Here is an 18,953-nt window from a genome sequence, read left to right on the forward strand (position 1 = left end):
CCCAGCTGTGTTGTCCTGGGCGAGTCACTTAACCCCAATTGCCTCAGGAAAAAACATTTTACTCTAATACTTCATAGTGGAAGAAGGCAAGTGGTCCTAGATTCATAACAAATGGTTAACTCTTTTAGAAAGATTATGAGTATAATATCAACAAGTCATATCTGTATTGTGATTTCCAACATAAGTACAATGACATTATCACTAGTAAGTTACCATTTGATGAGGAATTCTTTGGGCGTGGCAATATACCACAAGCTATGGAGAGATAACTAATAGACATGTTCTACTGCTGTCTTCATTCTTAGATAACAACTCAAGAAAGTCCATAGCATATTTAATCCCTTTCCCTTTATTTTAGAGGACATGGACAAGAGTCACACAAGACAAAACAAGTAAGAATGAACTCTGATCTATATTACTGAAGGGAAGAATACCACATCAATAAAGTCATAGACTTACTGAAGAATATATATGAATGGATGGAATAAGATTTTATTGAGTACCTATTATATGCTAGGCACTGTGCTAACTGCTTTATAAATATTTCATTTGATTTTAACATCATGAATAAAAAACATCTTTAAATTGCTCAAATTTCTATAGGGATAAGTGAAATAATCATGTATTATCAAATTTGAGAGGTTCAAAAGGAAGAAATAAAGTGCAGGACCTTTTTTAAAGCATAAGTCATCAAAATAAATTTGATTCATTTTTTGTAACGACTGAAAGTTATTTCCTAATTACTTAGTATAGTATCTTATGTGAAATGACAATTAAATTCATTCACTCCAGGACCTAAAGGAAGGCATTTATAACAAATACATATTATCAACTACTATGTAAAAATAATTCCTAGTTACTATTACCAAAAAAGAAAAAGACATATGTATTTAAATAGCATAAACTCTAATATATCAATGTAGCCTAGGCCATATGTGAATAATATTATGTGAATAATATTATGTGCATATTTGTATTTATGCATATATACGTATATAGTATGTACATTTACATATATGTATGTATAGAAAGTTGCAGATTTGCCAATACAATTCCAGTATACAAAAAGAATCCTTATCATTATCAGATAGAGATAGTTTAGAGAAAACCTACATTTTTTATAAGCCAAATAATCACAGCATTTTCCTACAAATCTTGAAGGCCTATAAACAGGAATTATTATGCCAGAGCACTTATTTTAACAATACCTGATGGAAAACACTATAAATATTTTCTACCTCAAAGAATCTGGGCAAAAGTAGGTTTAAATAATTAGCCAAAGTTATGCAATTAGTAATAATGTTGATGGTGTCTGAACCTCAGGAAAATCTTAATAGAGAAACAACTCTCTTATTCAGATAGGATGACATTTTGTTGTGAAAACATTTGATAGGGGCAGATTGAAAACATTGAAAACTAATTATGAAAAAGGGTGTATCTCAAATTTAACAAGTCCTCACAGGTTTTTCCAATGTATTTTTTTTCTTAAGTGTATGAAAAGTTTATGATACAATTGCTGGTGACAAGTAATGATGATGGCTTTCTGCATGTTAGTCTTGGGAAAGAGGGAAGTGGTGATAACATTAAAAATCATCACAAATAGCAGTGTAGAATAATGGAAGGAATACTGACAAAAGTCAGGAGCCTCATAGATTTAGTCTCTGGCTTTAACATTATCCTCTTGATTAAGTCAATTATCTGTTAAGTAGAATAATAATGCTTACACTAATTTCACAGGGTTGTTGGAAAGAATATATAATCTAAAATGCTATATAAATGTGAGGTTTTTAATTTATCAGAATACCCATCTTAAATCTTTTATGCTTGGGACAAAGTATTTATTCATAATTTTACTTGTTTTATAATTTTGTAATCACATAAGGATTGATTGATGCGCTGTCACACATACTTCATTTATTTTGTTGTTTTTCAACTAATTTTAAGCTAAATACATACATATGTATATATATATATATATATATATATATAATCAGTTTTGATTTCTATAAATTCCAGACTTAGAAATAAGATTTCTCTGCAAAGTTGCTTCAGTTCTACTAGCATATGTTAAATGCTTGTTATGTACAAGATATTATGTTAGACTTAGGGATAATAAGACCAACAAAAGTGACTATTGAATATACACTCCTATATTTGGATAATATGGAGAGGGGTGTATATGCATATTTGTATAAACACAGAGAGAAATATGTATATATAATATATATTGAATTACCAAAGAAAATTTGTGACCACCGCTTTAGCACCCAGGATACTTCAGAATCAGCCGGAGTCAGGATAAGCAAAAGTCCTTGGTCTTTATTCTTGGTCTTTAGACGCAGGATTGAACAAGATGGAAGCAGAATCTCCGCAACTGCCTTCTCTCTCGTCTACCACCAAAGAGTGTGACTCTGGCTAGTCTTACTCCACCCCCTAGTCCCTTCTACAATCCTCTGTATACACTAATCATCGCGCCAGCACAGAATAGTGGGAAGGACCATTTTCCAAGCATATGCCCATACAGTATTGTCCAATCAGTAGTCAGCCTCAAGTGCTCGGCAGTTCTGACTTCAATGCATTGCCGCAATAGTTTCAGCCCTCTACAAAAATTGAATATGTGAAAATTAAAAATTAAAATGAAGTCACTATTTAAATTACAACATATGAAAATATTTTTTCCACAATGTACTAATGAAATGTATAATCAACAGTATAACACATGTAATTTTCAAGACTATCTTATTATAGTGCTAGATATAAAGAAGTTAGAAGTATGAGACACCATAGAGATCATCTAATCTAACCTTCTTTTATGGCTAAGGAAAATGAGGCTCAAGGAAGCAACAGAATTTTCCAAAGGTTACACAGGGAGTCAACAGTCAAGCTAATATTAGAATCCACAATGTCTGATTCTAAATACAGGTTTTCTCTTATACTATGCTGCCTCACCATTCCTAGGTTATTCTCCTTATATCTGAGGAATGAAGAAAACACCTCTAACAAAACTTCTCCAAATTGTCTTGACTTATTTCTTCCTCTACTTCCTTTGAATATTCTGGGTGATCTGAGAGAATAGAATGTAATTGTGGCAAATTCAACCAGCCCCAAAGCTGAACCTGGCTACCTCTTTATTTCTAGCAAAAGTTAGCATAATTATACAATTAGGGCTCTGTAAATTGGAAAAAACAAATTCATCTTAATAAGCAAGTATTCATTACTAGCTAGGTGAAAAATAATGTAATAATGTTTGTTAAAATAGTCCTCTTCCCTCCTTGGAGGAGAGAGATACATGACATACACAAATAACTGTAACACAAAATAACATATTTTAAACATATTAAAGAGATTCAAAGAAAATACTACCTATGTTCCAAGAGGGAAAATTATTTTTTGATTAAGAAGAAGAAAAAAGTTTCTTGGAACTTACAGAATTTGATTTATTCTTTTACAGAACGACTAGGAACTGAAATAAAATTGACAATTCTAACAATAAGGAAGAAAAAATTGGAAGCATAGGGACCAGCAAAAGTAAAGGCAGTGAAAAAGTGGAAATACAACTTACAAATTTGACAATAATATGGAGTATGTGAAAAGAAATATTATTTTAAGTAATGTGAAAGAAGAAATGACAGTGCTTTATATCTGATCTAAAAAGAGTAAGGTGTACAATTCCGTATCTTATTTGCTCCTCTTCTTACAGGAAAGGCAAGTCATCATAGCATGACTAAAAGTAGTAATGCTATTTTAAGATAGTATCATGCAATAGAAACTAAGTTTTTACTATGGAAAATTTAAGTATTCACAAACTATTTACAATTTATACATAATTCATTTCCAATATTACAACCATTTTTTTTTACTTTACCATTCTTTTATTTCTCAATATTTTAAACGTGTAATGAATCATGAATATTTATAGTGTCATTGTTTTCATGAAAACTAACCAGTGACACTAACTATAAACTAAGTTGCTAATTTTTCCACTATAGATAAAAACCTAAGACTGCTATTCATCACTTATTGATCCCCAATTCTATTTCCCCTTTCCTTCTTTATTCTGCCTAGAAGTGATCCAGTTTTTAGCTGGATACCCCTTGAAACAATAACAATATCAGGACTTCTTAACCTAGCATTCACACTCATTCATAATCAGTAGGCATGATGTAATAGAAAGAATCAAAATCTCTCATAAGAGAAATGGAAATTAAAATTCAGCAAATTAGCAGCTGATAAAACATAGACATGAATACATTAATATTCTGTGAATTTTTAAGTAGTCTAGAAACAATCTGACAGGATAACAAGCAAGTATCTCAAATGTCTGTACTCTAGCAAGTCCAGGGTACATAATCGGCAGTTAATAAAGTTTTATTATTATTCATTTTCTACATACCTGAATCCTTACTTTTGATCCAGAGATCCCTTGGCTAGACATATAACCCAATAAGACTAAAGGTAAAAAGATACAATATATTCCAAAATATTTGTAGCAGCACTTTTTATAGTAGCAAAAAAAAAAATTGATCAAAACAACCAACCAAATAACAAACCAAAAACCCTGGGAAAATGTCCATTGATTAATAAGTGGATAAACAAAATTTGGTACAATAATCTAATGGAATATTACTTCATTGAATGCAATAATGCATATGAAGAATAGACAAAGTTCTAGAAAGTTTTATATGAGCTCATAAAAATGAAGTAATCAAAATCATGAAAATAATATATGTGAAAATTACAAGAAAGGAAATAAAATAACAACAATAAAAACAAAACATGGAATAATTAAAACGACTGATCTTGGTTCAGAAGAAGAGATTATAAGACTACTCCTCCCTTCCTTCTTTTGAAGATTTAGGAAACTGTGGAGTATATTTGATTAATATGTTAATTTTGCTGAACTGATTTTCTGTCTTTTTCTTTTTATTCTTTGTTATAATAGTAGGGAATGGGAAGAGGTCTACAATCCATTCTCAACATTCTTGTATTTAATTTTCATGACTTCCAGAATTATCATGATTTTATTAGTAATGTCATTTTCACTTTCTCATAAAAAGAAACAAGTTTGCACAAGTTTGTAGAACTGCTGGTAGTCTAACAGGCTTCACTGCGCTTGCTCATCCTATTGTTGTAAAGCGCTCCCTATATATTCATGTCACATTTTCATTATTGCCTTTAAAACTCAAAGTTTTGTCTTGAAATTGTGCCTTCAGAAGGTAAATAAGCTCTTTGGGTTCAAAGGCCATCTGTGAAAAGTCAGTGAAGTAGCTTGATGAGAAAATAAAGATATTAAGCAAACTTCATGCTGAAATGTCTGCAGCTGCTATTACTACAATTTTGGTGTTTTAAAAAAATCAATAATTGGCTTTGTGAAAAAAAGGAAAGTTACCTGTGCTACTGGACATTTCATGTGTTATAAAGAATGAAAATTTTCTTTAATTAATGGATTTTTTTTAAAAATAAGATGTTAGCACAAAAAAGATCACAGAATTCTAGAGAATTGCTAGAAAGAAAAATGTTTTGCAAGTTACCAATTTTATTTCGTGGGTTATTTCATGGTTACTGTATTAAGGAAAGTACATGTTATCAGAATTAATGTCATTGTTACTATATTGGGTAAAGTGCATGTTATCATAATTAATGTTTTATTAAGAATTATCTGCAGTAAAGTATATTTTCAACTATCTCCATTGAAAGATTAGAATTTGGGGTTGTTGCAATAACCTGACCTTCTATTTTCCATAGATTCACCATGTCGATATCCCCATTTTTTACTTTCACACCACTTGTTGCGTTGATAGTTGAGGACTGATTATATTGAGAAGTAATATAAAAACAAGATATGAATTTTTTTTAAAAAAAAATCAGGTATTTTATAGCTGGAAAGATCCTTAGAAATAATCTATTCTATCTATCTCATTTTATGTGTAAAAAAATCTGAAGTCAAGACAAGCAAAGTTACTTACTAACGAAGTAGTAGAGTAAACCTAGAACCTGGGTCTCCTATATCCAAGCCCAATATTCTAGGCTTCCATGGCTTCCATGCCATCAAAGATGAAGGCTTAGGGTTGGGTTTTGGCTCTGTCAAAATTGGATAAATAACCTTGGACAAATCATTAACATCTCTGAGTTCAGTTTCTTCCATTTATACCATTCAGATAATAATAGATTTCTTAACTCAAAAAGAAAATTATGAGAATCAAATGAAATAATATATGTGAAATATTTATACATCATGAAAGTATTATGAAAATATTAAGCTATCACTCTTAGCTATCTTTCTAATATTATCCTTAATTATTCTTGCTCACTTACTGTTTACTCTGCCCAAATGAACTTATTATCCCATCATTTCCTATTTCTTTGTCTTTACTCAAGCTTTTCCTTAGACTGAAAATGTCCTGCTTTCTGTATGCTCTACCTTTATTTATTGAGATCTTACCTAGTTTCCAAACCCAGCTCAAAGGTGCTTCTTCCACAAAGCCTCCTCTGATCCTTTCAGATTGAAATGCTCTCTCTTGGAACTCATCTGATTTCATAATATTTTTTTTTATCTTCTAATGTATTAGTTATACCTTATTTTACATTTCATCTGTATGTGATCTTATCAATCCTATTAACACAAAAAGTTACTTGAGTACAGGAAATCTGGTTTAGCTATTGTCCACAAAGGGAATGAGTAAATGAACAAAAACAAACCAAAAAAATCAGATTAAAATTCAAATATTAGCATATTGTGGTAAAGTGAGGAAGGTCAAACAAAGCTGCAGATCTGTGAGTCACTTACAAAGAAACTAATGAATGAACTTGGCCATAGTTATCAATAAGATTTTGATTTTTTTTCTGCCTTATGTATAGCTATTAGCTAAAACTACAGATTCAAGATTTATAAGCTTTCTTCATAACTACCCCATATAAATATTTTCTTAGCTTTTGAAAAGAAAAAAAATTATTATTTTTTTTTACCACACAATATCATTCAAAAATACTTAGCATTTAAAAGTTATTACTAAAGTCAGGAGCCATACTTTCAATTATCTTAAGAAACATTAGATACCGCAAATATATTAAGCATAACGATAGCGATAATGTTTTCAAAGTAACAGTAGAGCCTTTATTTTTCCCCCAGAGGATTGTGATGGGGTTCTGTGATTCTATATTCCTATTATTAAGAAAGACATGAGTTGAATTACCCTTTGTTCACCACTGATTTAGAATTCTAGGGTGAAAAAAGAGAACCCTCTGGATACAACCACATAGGCCCTGACATCAATCTGCTGAACAGTTATTACTTTCCTTGTGCCTAATAATTCTAATCTTTAAATAAGATGCACTAATAATGTTATGGGGTTGCTAGTGATGTTTTCCCAAATATATTTTTTCTAGTGAGTCCTTACCAAAATACTTTTAAAAAATTTTAAATATGCACAGTAAAAATATGGAAATTTTAATAGTTGTTTATAAAATAAGCTAGAATAGTGAAAATCTACTTAGTTTTTTAACTACTACATAATTCTCCCTCTCCAAAAAAAGATAATTTATGGACAAAAAATGTCAATAATCAGTTCTTCATTCACAGACTCGGCTTTTTATTTTAAAGAGTTTTTAAATCTATTTCTCTTCAAAAAGCATTTCTGCATAGCGATCATATTTCTATCTTAAGACTCTTCAATTTTGTGATTAATGTTTCCCCAGAATATCTTTTCATTTGCTTTGATATCCCAGATACAAAGGTATCTCCTGGAAAAGGAGTATGGAAAATTCTATTAAACACATTTCTTTCAAGACATTTTAATTCATAATATAGTGGTTTTTAAAAATTAGATTTTTTGAGGCACTGTTACTATACTTTATGGAAAATTTTAAGGTTGTTTCATTCTATGCACAGAACTTTAACAAATTAAATCAGATGTTTCATTATTTTCAGATAGTAAACCTGAATGGTGTCCTTTGAGCATTCTTTCAAAACAGGACCGTTTTTCTATCTCTTTGAAACCTTAATTTTCTCATTTTCAACACCATTTATGAGGCAACAGAAAGAATAATACAAACCATCATCAACATCATCACCAACAAACCCCCACTGTAACACAATTCCTAACAGTTTCCATAGAAAATCAAGTCTAGCAAGACAGCATTGCAGCAATCGAAAAGTAAGGGGGTTGGGAGGGAAACGTGTTATTGCTAAAGGCGATTTTACTCCCGGCTTACAAGAGAGCATTAATGGATGTAAAAATAGTGAGAACCATAATCCCCTTAACTTCAAAACAGAAAAGTAACCCTCTTTCCCCATCTCCATCAAGAGAATGTTCATTTAAGTTCCCCTTATAAGTAAGAAAGATTGGCCTATACAGCTTTAAATTTAAGGCTCTGTTTTAGCTGGGAATGGGACAGAAGGGAGAATATTTTGCAATGTTTCTTTGCCTCTAGGATAGTAAAACACAGGATTTAGAAAGTCTGTGTGCGTCAGAATGGGAGAGGAGAATTCATTCTTGAGAGGCAGCGAGAATTTGGGAATAGAGGAGGGTGGGGGAAAATTTGGTTAAGGCAGCTATCCTCCCCCGCACCCCAAGACTGCAGCGCAATGCGTTTATCTTTCTCAACCACAGGGGAAGATCAGGGATGTGAACAAGCCAAAAAAAAAAAAAAAAAAAAAAAAGAACAAGAATAAGAAAGGGAAACTGGGAAATGGGGCGATGGATACAGAGCTGACTGATAAGCGTCCTGAATAAAGCTGAAGGAAGGCCACAGAAGAAAACCCAACACTCAAGACCCTACCTGAACTAGATAGGGTAGAGGATGCTCCGGGCACCTCTGGCCTGTCCTCCTCCTCCTCCTCCCGCTGCTGTTGTTGCTGCTGCTGCTGCCGCTGTTGCTGCTGCTGGATCAGGCTTAAGTCAGAGCGGCTGGGCTCTGCTCTAGAGGCTGCAGGGACAAGCCGCCCTTTCAGCAGCACTGCGGCCAGACCTAGAAGAAGAGTGAAGGGAAAGCTCCCGCAAATCCTCGACATGGCGAAAAGCCAGAGGGCAGCGAAGGCATATTGCGACAGAGAACAGCTCTCTGGGTGGAGCCGGTAGTGGCAGCGACAGCGGCCCGGCTGCCCGCTCCCCCACCTCACTGACCTGCAGACACTCGGAAGCCCGCTCTCACACACATACACAGGCACTCACACACCGAGGGAGAGAAACACAAACACACAAACCAAGACACGCGCACCACGGATCGGGAGAGGAGGAGGAAGCTGGAAGGGAAGAGGAGGGGAGGGGAGCAGAATGCTCGGAGCTCTGCCATGTGATGGAGGAGGGTGAAGATGGGAAGGTGAAGGAGGAGGAGGGCTGCTGCATCCTAAAGAACCAACGGGGGTTGGGATTGGTTGTTAGTTCTGAGGGACTAAGTAGGGAGATCCCAGTAAATATTTGCTATGACTATACTTTATTTATTTGGCTATTGTTTAAAAAACAAACAAGTTTTTGCCTATAAGAGTTATCCTTGGAACTGGAAAAGGCCCAGTGTCTCACTCACTTAAAAACAACACTAACAAAACTATTCCCCGACTTACAGGACAGAGAAAAGATGGACTGGGTTACACCACCATCATCACCACACCCCTATCCCCATCGCAAGAATGGTACAAATTCGTGCGATTTAAAAACCTCGTCCTAATCCGGTTGCTGGGTAACTAGCTCTAACTAGACTTAATATTCTTTTTTTCAAAGATCCCCATCCCAGACCCTACCATCTACCTTTAAAACATCTTTTTTTCTTCTTCTTTCTATTTTCTACTGGAGAAAAGGACAGCGGGAGCGGGGTAAAAGGAACGAAGCCCCACCATCTTCTATTTCACAACCTAGACGTTATCCTCGGGTTTTGAGCCAAGCCTTCTCAGAACTTTTTCAGTAGTCAAACAAGAAGCATTTATTAAGGGCCTATAATGTCCCAGACAATGTGCTAGGATACAAAGGGGAGGGGGGGAGGCATGGTCCTTGTTTTCAAGAACTTCATTGGGGTACATTTGCACATGTAAGTAAATTTAAAATATAAACAAAGAAAAAATTTCTGGATTAGGGGATGAAGAAGAGTAAACTGCAATAACTGAAGCAAGTAAGCCCTCGTGTAAAGAATGACAAACTGAACCGTTAAGAAAGCTAGGGATTCTTTGAGATTCGATAACGATAAACTTCAAGTGGAGAGAAAGAGATTTATGTTTGGACAACACTATGTCTTTTTAGGTTTAAATTGCAAAAGCTGAGACCCAGCATAAAGGGCATTACTTTAAGGTTTATGCAGCTGACTATTAGAACAGTGGGTCCCTTAGGATACTTATAAACGGGCCAGAGGAAAAACCCATCTGCCTGACTTGCTATAAATCCCCAAGGAGGAGCATTCTTTGAAGAGTTCAATCATGCATATTCTGGACATAAAACGATCATATTTTAGCTGCAGTGTGATTATAGCAGAGGCTAGTGGAAGTAGAGGACATTTATTTATTGGAAGGTAGATTAGATTCAGTTATTGTCATTTATTATGCCCAAACAAAAGAAAATAAAAACCTGTCTCTTTAATAATGATGGATGAAATGTGAGAATAGATGGAATATATATATATATACATATATATGTATATATATACATATATATATATAATATATGTATATATTTAGTTTAAATAATCCTTGAAAGGAAGTTTCATTTGAGAACAGTGAGGACTAGGTATTATATTAATTGCTTTGTCAGGAAAAATACAGACTAGCTATACCAGGCCAGTATTAAATTTGAAGCTTTGTGGTTAATTAACTATTAGGTTCCCATTCACTATATCATTTCTTTCCTGCCACCTCTATTTTTGCAGAATATACTTAGCACCAACTGCTTTAAAATCAAACTCTTGCCTCTTTCCTGAGGGTTGAACATGGCCCATGTTTTGGTGAAACTCGTTGGCAAAATGCTCTTTCTTTCCAATAGTATAATTTTCTTCCTTTTTGATGTGGTAATGAACTTATTTATTCCTGAGTGAAATACCAACCTACACTGTCACTATTAGTTCCTGAACAAATAGCCCAAGGAAATATAGTTGGCTTCAGCAGGTTTACTAAATTTAAACTAAATTATTAAATTTACTTTCAAGAGCTTAAATAATATTGTCATTGAGAATCCAGATAAGGCTGAATAGAAAATAGAGTCCAATGAAAGATTGGGAAGGGATGAATTGTGAAGGAAACGAGACCACAAAATACTTTTGGTGAGCTGATGTTGCCTGTCACTTATATAAGTAAATGAATGAAATTGGGCATCATTGGTTTCATCACAGCTTTGTTTCCTGTGTGTAAGCAGGAGGTATTTGGAAAAGGGAGGAGGGGAGAAGAGGATAAAGAGCTGAGCTGGTATATATACCTAGTGCAGCAAACCCTTATTACTCATACCAAGCTGGTTGTGTTGCTATTTCTTCCAAGTTACCTCTGCTCCTGGAGAGAAGAGAGGAAGAGGAAATGATTCCAAAATACTAACTGGCAGATCAGAAAAAAGAATAGCCAAGAAGATGTATGCATTTCTCTCTGTGTAGTGTCTACTTCTTGTTTAATTACATTGGCATTCTGTTTTAACAGTGGATTAATTCAGGAACTTCCCTCTCACCCTCCGCTTCAGTTTTCACCCCTTATCTGTAACATCACCTAGGCATCAGCATGTAGTAAATTCATATTATGGGCATATTTTGAGGTAAATAAAGTTGTACTATTCAAGAGGTAGCTGTAGTAGAAGAAAAAATAGAGTTTTCTGAGTGAATAGACATGTTTAAGTTTGAGCTTTGATATTTGCTATTTAATTTGGCTCAGGTCACTCTGTATCTTAGAGCCTTCTTTTCCTCATCTGGCATGCAAAGGATATTTGATTTCTTTATCATGAAAGTGGAACTCAAATACTACTTTATATATGAGACTTCCTAATACCATCAGTTTAGCTTTCTGTTGACTTTTTTAAATTTAAATGCAAAAAGAGAATTTTTTCATATACACACAATTGTATAAATGAAATTGTAAATCTCCATTTTATACTAGTTATCTTTGTTTTAAGTCTGCAAAAACATATATAGTCATGAACTGTGTTTCCTAACTACACTTCCAAGTACAGAATTACTATGAACTTGGAGTCTTTTACATCTGTTTTTAATGTTTAATGTTTATAGATATAATTGAGAGATACTACAATGGTCTAAGATTTGATGAAACCAGCACAATGTAATGTGCAAACATGAACATATAGCAAATCCCTTTTCATTTTGGATTCTAAATTAGATTTCCATTACATCAGGAAAAATATTTGTCAATCATACAGCTATATATTGTATGCCTGGCCTGAAAATTAAATATTTTTAATTATTCATACTAATTATTCATAATATAAATATAAAATAATATATAATATAAATATATAAAATTTATAATAATTTAATTAGAGGATGATCCTCTAATCTTGTTATATCTTCCCAGAAATTTTGTAAAATTTTGATGTTCACATGAGAAACAACTTGAAGAAGAGCCTTTAAATCAGTGTTTTATTCTACTAAATCTAACGGGAATTTTTGTTGCTGTTGCTGAACAATAAGCACAATGGAAACTTCCATCCTCTACATTTTTTAGGGAATTGTGTGATGGTTAAAAAATTGTTATATTGTGTTATATTACTTATGAAAGTCTGAATCATTCATTCTTATTCCTTCAAAAAGGAAATCCTTGGTTGAAGCATATCTTAATTATTCTAATAAAAGTTTATAGATAGGAAAGTAGATACATATGTCATGTTAATGTTTTCTGTCACTTCTTTAAAGTCTCTATAGATATCTTTTATTTTTAAATCACAATCATTTATGGAAATAATTACTTACTACCAACTCCTTGCAACAAAGACAAACATTTAAGCAAAACCAGATATTACATGATAATTACATCTGACAAGTTGGCTTTAATAGCCTAATATTTATGTGCTGTGAAGAGGGGTATAGTTTATCAATAGTTTTAGATCTTCTTTGATTTTCTAGCTTTTCAGAAAAGCTTCCTTCCTTTTTATTTAGATTATTGTAATCAATGTGTATATTTTTTTTTGGTTTTGCTTATTTCATTCTTCAATGAAAATCAGTTCATACAATACTTCCATGCTTGATAGAAATACACATACTTAATGGAATGAATGATCCAACAAAAATATCTAATAAATAGAAAACAAACAGATAGGAAGATAGGAGAATAATTTCATAATGAAGGAATAATAGGTAAATAAATTACTTGGCAATGTAAAGAATTTACAAGACACTTATCACAGTCACAGAGGATGCCCTTCATTGACTTGAAATTAATTAATCAAATTAATCAATTTGCATTAATCAAAATAATTAAGCAAGGCTAAATAAAATATAATTAAGCAATGTCTTTTGAGTGAAGTGGACTTTTAAGGTCAGAGTGAAGAGGGGGAGGGAAGTAAGGGTGAGTTCTAAGAGATTAGGAAGGAACCAGAAAAGGGCTTAGTTGAGAACAAACTCACTTGCTTATGTGAGCAGGTACATTGTAAGAATAGTTACATCAAAAAGTTGAGTCAGCTTTAGATATTCTAATTAGGACTATCTCAGGAATTGATCTATCTCTGTATGTGACATTGGAAACAGGATAGGTGGACTAAAGTTCTGATAATGTAGGCAGGATGAACTGATTGAAGTGCTTGTTCCATTTCAACATGAAACCATTGGGTTTTCAATTAAAAGGTTGCTGGTAACCTTAGGAAGGGAATTTCAGTTGAGTGTGTAAATTTAGAGACATTTATACTCCAAATGTTCATATGAACTATTTGTACCCAACCTTTGTACCCCAACCTTTGGTACATATTTGGTTTTCTGAGCTCATATTGGTTTGATCAGCCCATCTATGAACATACTCTATCTTGACCCCCCAACATAGTCATGTTATTTTGGTCCTCTTTAAGATCAAGGGACAATGATTACATTCATAACGTTGAGCTAAATTTCAAAAGGACTTCACATATGACAAGAAATTTGAAAAGGTAAATGTAAAAATATGTACTTGGTTTGCTCAATGCTTCCCATTGAATTATTCTTTAGACTTTTTCATTGTCTCTAGAAACTTAACTTCTTGCAAGATCAAATTCATTCTGAAATTTGCATCTCCTCAGTATTTTCTGTCCCTAGAGTATCGCCTTTCTTCTGATGAAGAGAGCAGAGGATGAACATCACTCTTCCCAGATTTTCTATTTAAGGACTTGCCAGGACAAACACCTCATCATTGTGTGCCTAATTGCAGCACTTCACCACGCCCAAAAGTTAATACGCTTCTTCCCCTCTCTTCTGATTTTCATATATATATATATATTATATATATATATATATATTATATATATATATATATATATATATATATATTTATTTATTTAATTCATTGATGTGTTCCATTAGATCGTGAATTTTTTGAGAGCAAGAACTATCTTTTGGCTTTGGGAGCTGTGTGGAAAATGGATTAGAGAGGGAAGGCAAGACTTAAAGATCAGAAAGTGTTTATGATATTCCAGGTGAATAGTAATGAGGGTCTAAAATAAAATGATGACCATCTGAGTTGAGAAAAGGGTCTAGAAAAGTTGTACCAGGAGAATCAATATGATTAGATAGCTAAATGGATATGTGGGATGAGCAAGAGTGAAATATAAAGATGACAACACAGTTGTTAACCTGAATGATTAAAATGATATAGAAATAGGGAAGTTGAGAAGAGAAGTTTGTAGGAGGAAGAGAATGAGTTCTATTTGAAATGCCCAGAGATAATTAGTGAGATGAGATTGAAGTTCATATGAGATAACTAGGAATGGATGTATAGAGAAGTCATTTTCATAGGCATAACAAATGAACCCATGGAAACTGATGGAATCACCAAGAGAGAATGCAGAAGAAATGAGCACCTGGGGCAGAATTTTGGGGTAAATCCCCAATAAGGGGGAGGACATAATAATCAATTAAAGAGATCAGAAAGGAATAGGCAGTCTAGTAGAGGGAGAACTAAGAAAGAAAGAGAGACACAGAGAGAAATAGAGACAGAATGTGTAATATCATAATCACTCAGAGAGGAAAGAATTTCCAGGATCAAAGGTGGTCACAACGCAAAAGACTGAAAAGATCAAGAAAGATAAGCACTGGGAAAAGAGATGAGTTGACAATGAAGAGATCTTGGGGAAGTATGGAGAGATCACTTTCAGTTGAGTAATGCAATTGGACAAACAAATTGCAAAAGTAGAAAAATAAAGAAAAAGGAGGAAGCAGTGACAAGGAGTGTGAATATCTTATTTTCCCCTGGAAAACAACCATAAAAATTATGAGTTATATAGGATGATAGTTTGAAGGAATGATATAGGATTTGGTGTAAGATGATTGAGAAAAGAAATTAGATCCACTTCTGTGGGAGTATAATAGAGAATCATTTAGGGAAGAGAGAAGAACTGGCTACTGCAATGAAGGCCCAGTCAGTATTTAGATAACATAATTTGTAACAGTTGGCATCATTATGATTCATCCTCCAAAGCCATTTAATCACATTTAAATAAGAAAGGAAATAAAACTCCCCTTTAATGTAATCAAATACTCAAGATAATGATATATTTAAAATTTTTATATAAGCATTTGCTATTGGCAAAAAAGCATCATAAATACTCATCACAGCAAGTACATGAAAAATAAAAATATATCACAATCTACATATAAACCTAGGCCAGATTTATATGAGTAGGAGAAGAGGGAATTCAGGGCTAGAATTTAGTAAGACACAAACTGCATTAAGAAGAAATCAAGGGAGTTAAGTGTAGAGGACAGTGCAACATTGAACTAGCAAATTCAAGATGAGGAAAGTAGAAGAGTAATCTGAGTAAGGATGAAAATCTGGAAAATTACTGAAAAATGGAAGAACTGAAGATTATAGTAAGGATGAAGAATAGGTCTAGAGGTAGTGGACATAATTAAAGATGGGATCACAAAATATTATAGTTATTAAAAGGAATTTCACATTCTCAGTAATGGAGTGTAATACTCATTGATAATATTGAGCTCAACCATATTGTGATCCTTGTACAGTCTTTGTACAGACACAGGACTCCACCCCCATTACAGACCAGTAGCAAGATCAAGCTCTCAGAGATGGCCAGCATAAAAATCCCTTCCCTGAGGCCTGCCAGTAGTGAAGACTCACCTCCTTAGTAAGCCAGCAATGACACCTGCACCTGGAGCAGACCAGGAAAGAGGATACTCTTCTCCCCTTCCAGTACAAGTCATTAGATTAGCACAAAAAAAAAAAAAAATCATAACACATGCATATGTCATATCACAGCAAGAAAGTGAAAAATAAAAATATATCACAATCTACATATAAATCTACGCCAGATTCATATGAGTAGAAGAGAGAATTCAGGGCTAGAATTTAGTAAGACACAATCTGCATTAAGAAGAAATCAAGGTGTGGCAGCCCTGTTTGTAGTGGCTAGAAACTGGAAAATGAATGGATGCCCATCAATTGGAGAATGGCTGGGTAAATTGTGGTGTATGAATGTTATGGAATATTATTGCTCTGTAAGGAATGACCAGCGGGATGAATGCAGAGAGGCTTGGAGAGACCTACATGGACTGATGCTGGGTGAGATGAGCAGAACCAGGAGATCATTATACACTTCGACAACAATATTGTATGAGGATGTATTCTGATGGAAGTGGATTTCTATGACAAAGAGACCTAACTGAGTTTCAATGGATAAATGATGGACAGAAACAGCTACACCCAAAGAAGGAACACTGGGAAACGAATGTGAACTATTTGCATTTTTGATTTTCTTCCCGAGTTATTTTTGTCTTCTGAATCCAATTCTCCCTGTGCAACAGGAGAACTGTTTGGTTCTGCAAATATGTATTGTATCTAGGATATACTGCAACATATTTAACATATATAGGACTGCTTGCCATCTTGGGGGGGGTGGAGGGAGGGAGGGGAAAAAAACGTAACATAAGCGAGTGCAAGGGATAATGTTGTAAAAAATTACCCTGGCATGGATTCTGTCAATACAAAGTTATTATTAATTAAAATAAATTAAAATAAAAAAAAAAGAAGAAGAAATCAAGGGAGTTAAGACCCAATAAAAGATAGTAACAATGTCCCAAAGCCCAACACAAGTCCACTGAGACAGAACAGGAGTAGAAACCAACTCTTAAATAAAAGTACAAAGTCATAAAATAGGTAGAAAAAATGAACAACAATAAAAAAAAAAAACATGAATATAGACAATGACTATAATGGCAGGGAGTATCAAGGCACAAACATAGAAGAAGACAACAATGTCAATATGGCTACATGTAAAACATCAAAGGAAAATGTAAATAAGTTTCAACCCCCCCCCCAAAAAAAAAAAACCCTTTTGGAAGAGTTTAAAGGGAATTTCAAAAAGTAAATAAGAGAAATAGAAGGGAAAATGGGGAAAAGAAATGAGAGTCAAAAGGAGTAAAAAACTTGATAAAAGAGAAATTAACTCTAAAAATAGAATTTTTTTCCTAGCTCCATAAAATATTTTTGGCAACTTGATAAGTATGATATTGAATAAGTCAACTAATTTAGGTATAATTGTTATTTTTATTATATTCGCTTAGTCTACCCATAAGTAATTGATATTTTTCCAGTTATTTAGATCTGATTTGATTTGTGTGAAAAGTGTTTTGTAACTGTATTCATATAGTTTATGATTTTTTTCTTGGCAAATAGAATCCCAATATTTTATATTATCTATATTTTTAAATGGAATTTCTATTTTTATCTCTTGCTTTTGAGCTTTGTTGGTAATATATAGTTGTCTATCCTTTATTTTCAAAGATAACCATGACGTCAGGGAGGTGATGCCATAACATTCAAATAAATTGGATTTGAGTGAGAGAAAGCTGTGCAAGGTCATTTGCCTCACTTTCCCCTCTGGAATCATCTGGGTCTAATGACAAGATATAGATCAAGATGTGTGCTGATGAAGTGGGAGACCTTGGCCTTTTTAAGCTAAGGATTTCAACAAGTCTTAGTTTGACTGAGGTCACACCTATTCAGTGATGAAGACAAGGTAGCATTTGAGGCAAAGAATCTCCTCTTTCACCTAGTCCAAAAAAATCTAAATAAATAAATGAACTACAACCTCTGTGGTAATATATAGAAATGCTAATGATTTATGTGGGTTCACTTTATATCCTACAACTTTGCTAAAATGATTAATTGTTTCAAATAGTTTTTAATTCTTTAAGTTCTTTAAGTATACCATCATATTATCAGCAAAGAATAATAGTTTTGTTTCCTCAATTCCTATTTTAATTGCTTCACTTTCTTTTTCTTCTCTTATTAAAAAGCTAATATTTATAGTACAATCCTAAATAACAGATAATGGACATCTTTGTCTTACCTCTGATGTTAACGGAAATGCTTCTAATTTATCCCTATTACATATAATGTTTACAGTTGGTCTTAGATAGATGCTACTTATTATAATAAAAGCTCCATTTATTTCTGTACTCAGATGTTTTTAATAGTAATGGGTGCTATATTTTGTCAAAAGTTTTTTCAGCATCTATTAAGATTTTCATATGATTTCTATAGGTTTTGTTATTGTTATGGTTAATTATGCTGATAGTTTTTCTAATATTAAACCCATTTGGTTCTTCCTGATTTATATGTAAGTAGCAATTTTGTCATGAAAGGAATTTTATAGGACTCCTTTGCCAATTTTTCCACATAGTTTATAAAGTATTGGAATTAATTGTTCTTTAAATGTAATTTAATTCATTTGTAAATCCATATGGCCCTGGAGATTTTTTCCTTAGGAAGTTGATTGATGGTTTGTTCAATTTCTTTTTCTAAGATGCAGTTACTTAAGTATTTTATTTCCTCGTCTGTTAAT

The 18,953-nt window shown here is 33.2% G+C and overlaps 1 protein-coding gene across 2 annotated transcripts in view; it reads right to left on the bottom strand.

Moving 5' to 3' along the window:
• FAM171B (family with sequence similarity 171 member B) overlaps positions 1-9,720 on the bottom strand; it is an 88,856-nt gene extending 79,136 nt beyond the window's left edge. The window contains exons 1-2 of one of the 2 annotated variants that reach the window (XM_051986055.1): positions 9,123-9,720; positions 8,779-8,967 (exon numbers count right to left, since the gene is read on the bottom strand). In XM_051986055.1, the coding sequence (XP_051842015.1) occupies positions 8,779-8,967; positions 9,123-9,291 (358 nt within the window). In that variant the 5' untranslated portion in view covers positions 9,292-9,720. Of the gene's footprint in view, positions 1-8,778 lie in introns of both variants that reach the window. The other variant, XM_051986056.1, reaches the window with a different exon arrangement.
• Positions 9,721-18,953: the final 9,233 nt, after the last annotated feature.

This window comes from Antechinus flavipes, chromosome 3, assembly GCF_016432865.1.
Source record: "Antechinus flavipes isolate AdamAnt ecotype Samford, QLD, Australia chromosome 3, AdamAnt_v2, whole genome shotgun sequence".
Classification (NCBI taxonomy): domain Eukaryota; kingdom Metazoa; phylum Chordata; class Mammalia; order Dasyuromorphia; family Dasyuridae; genus Antechinus; species Antechinus flavipes.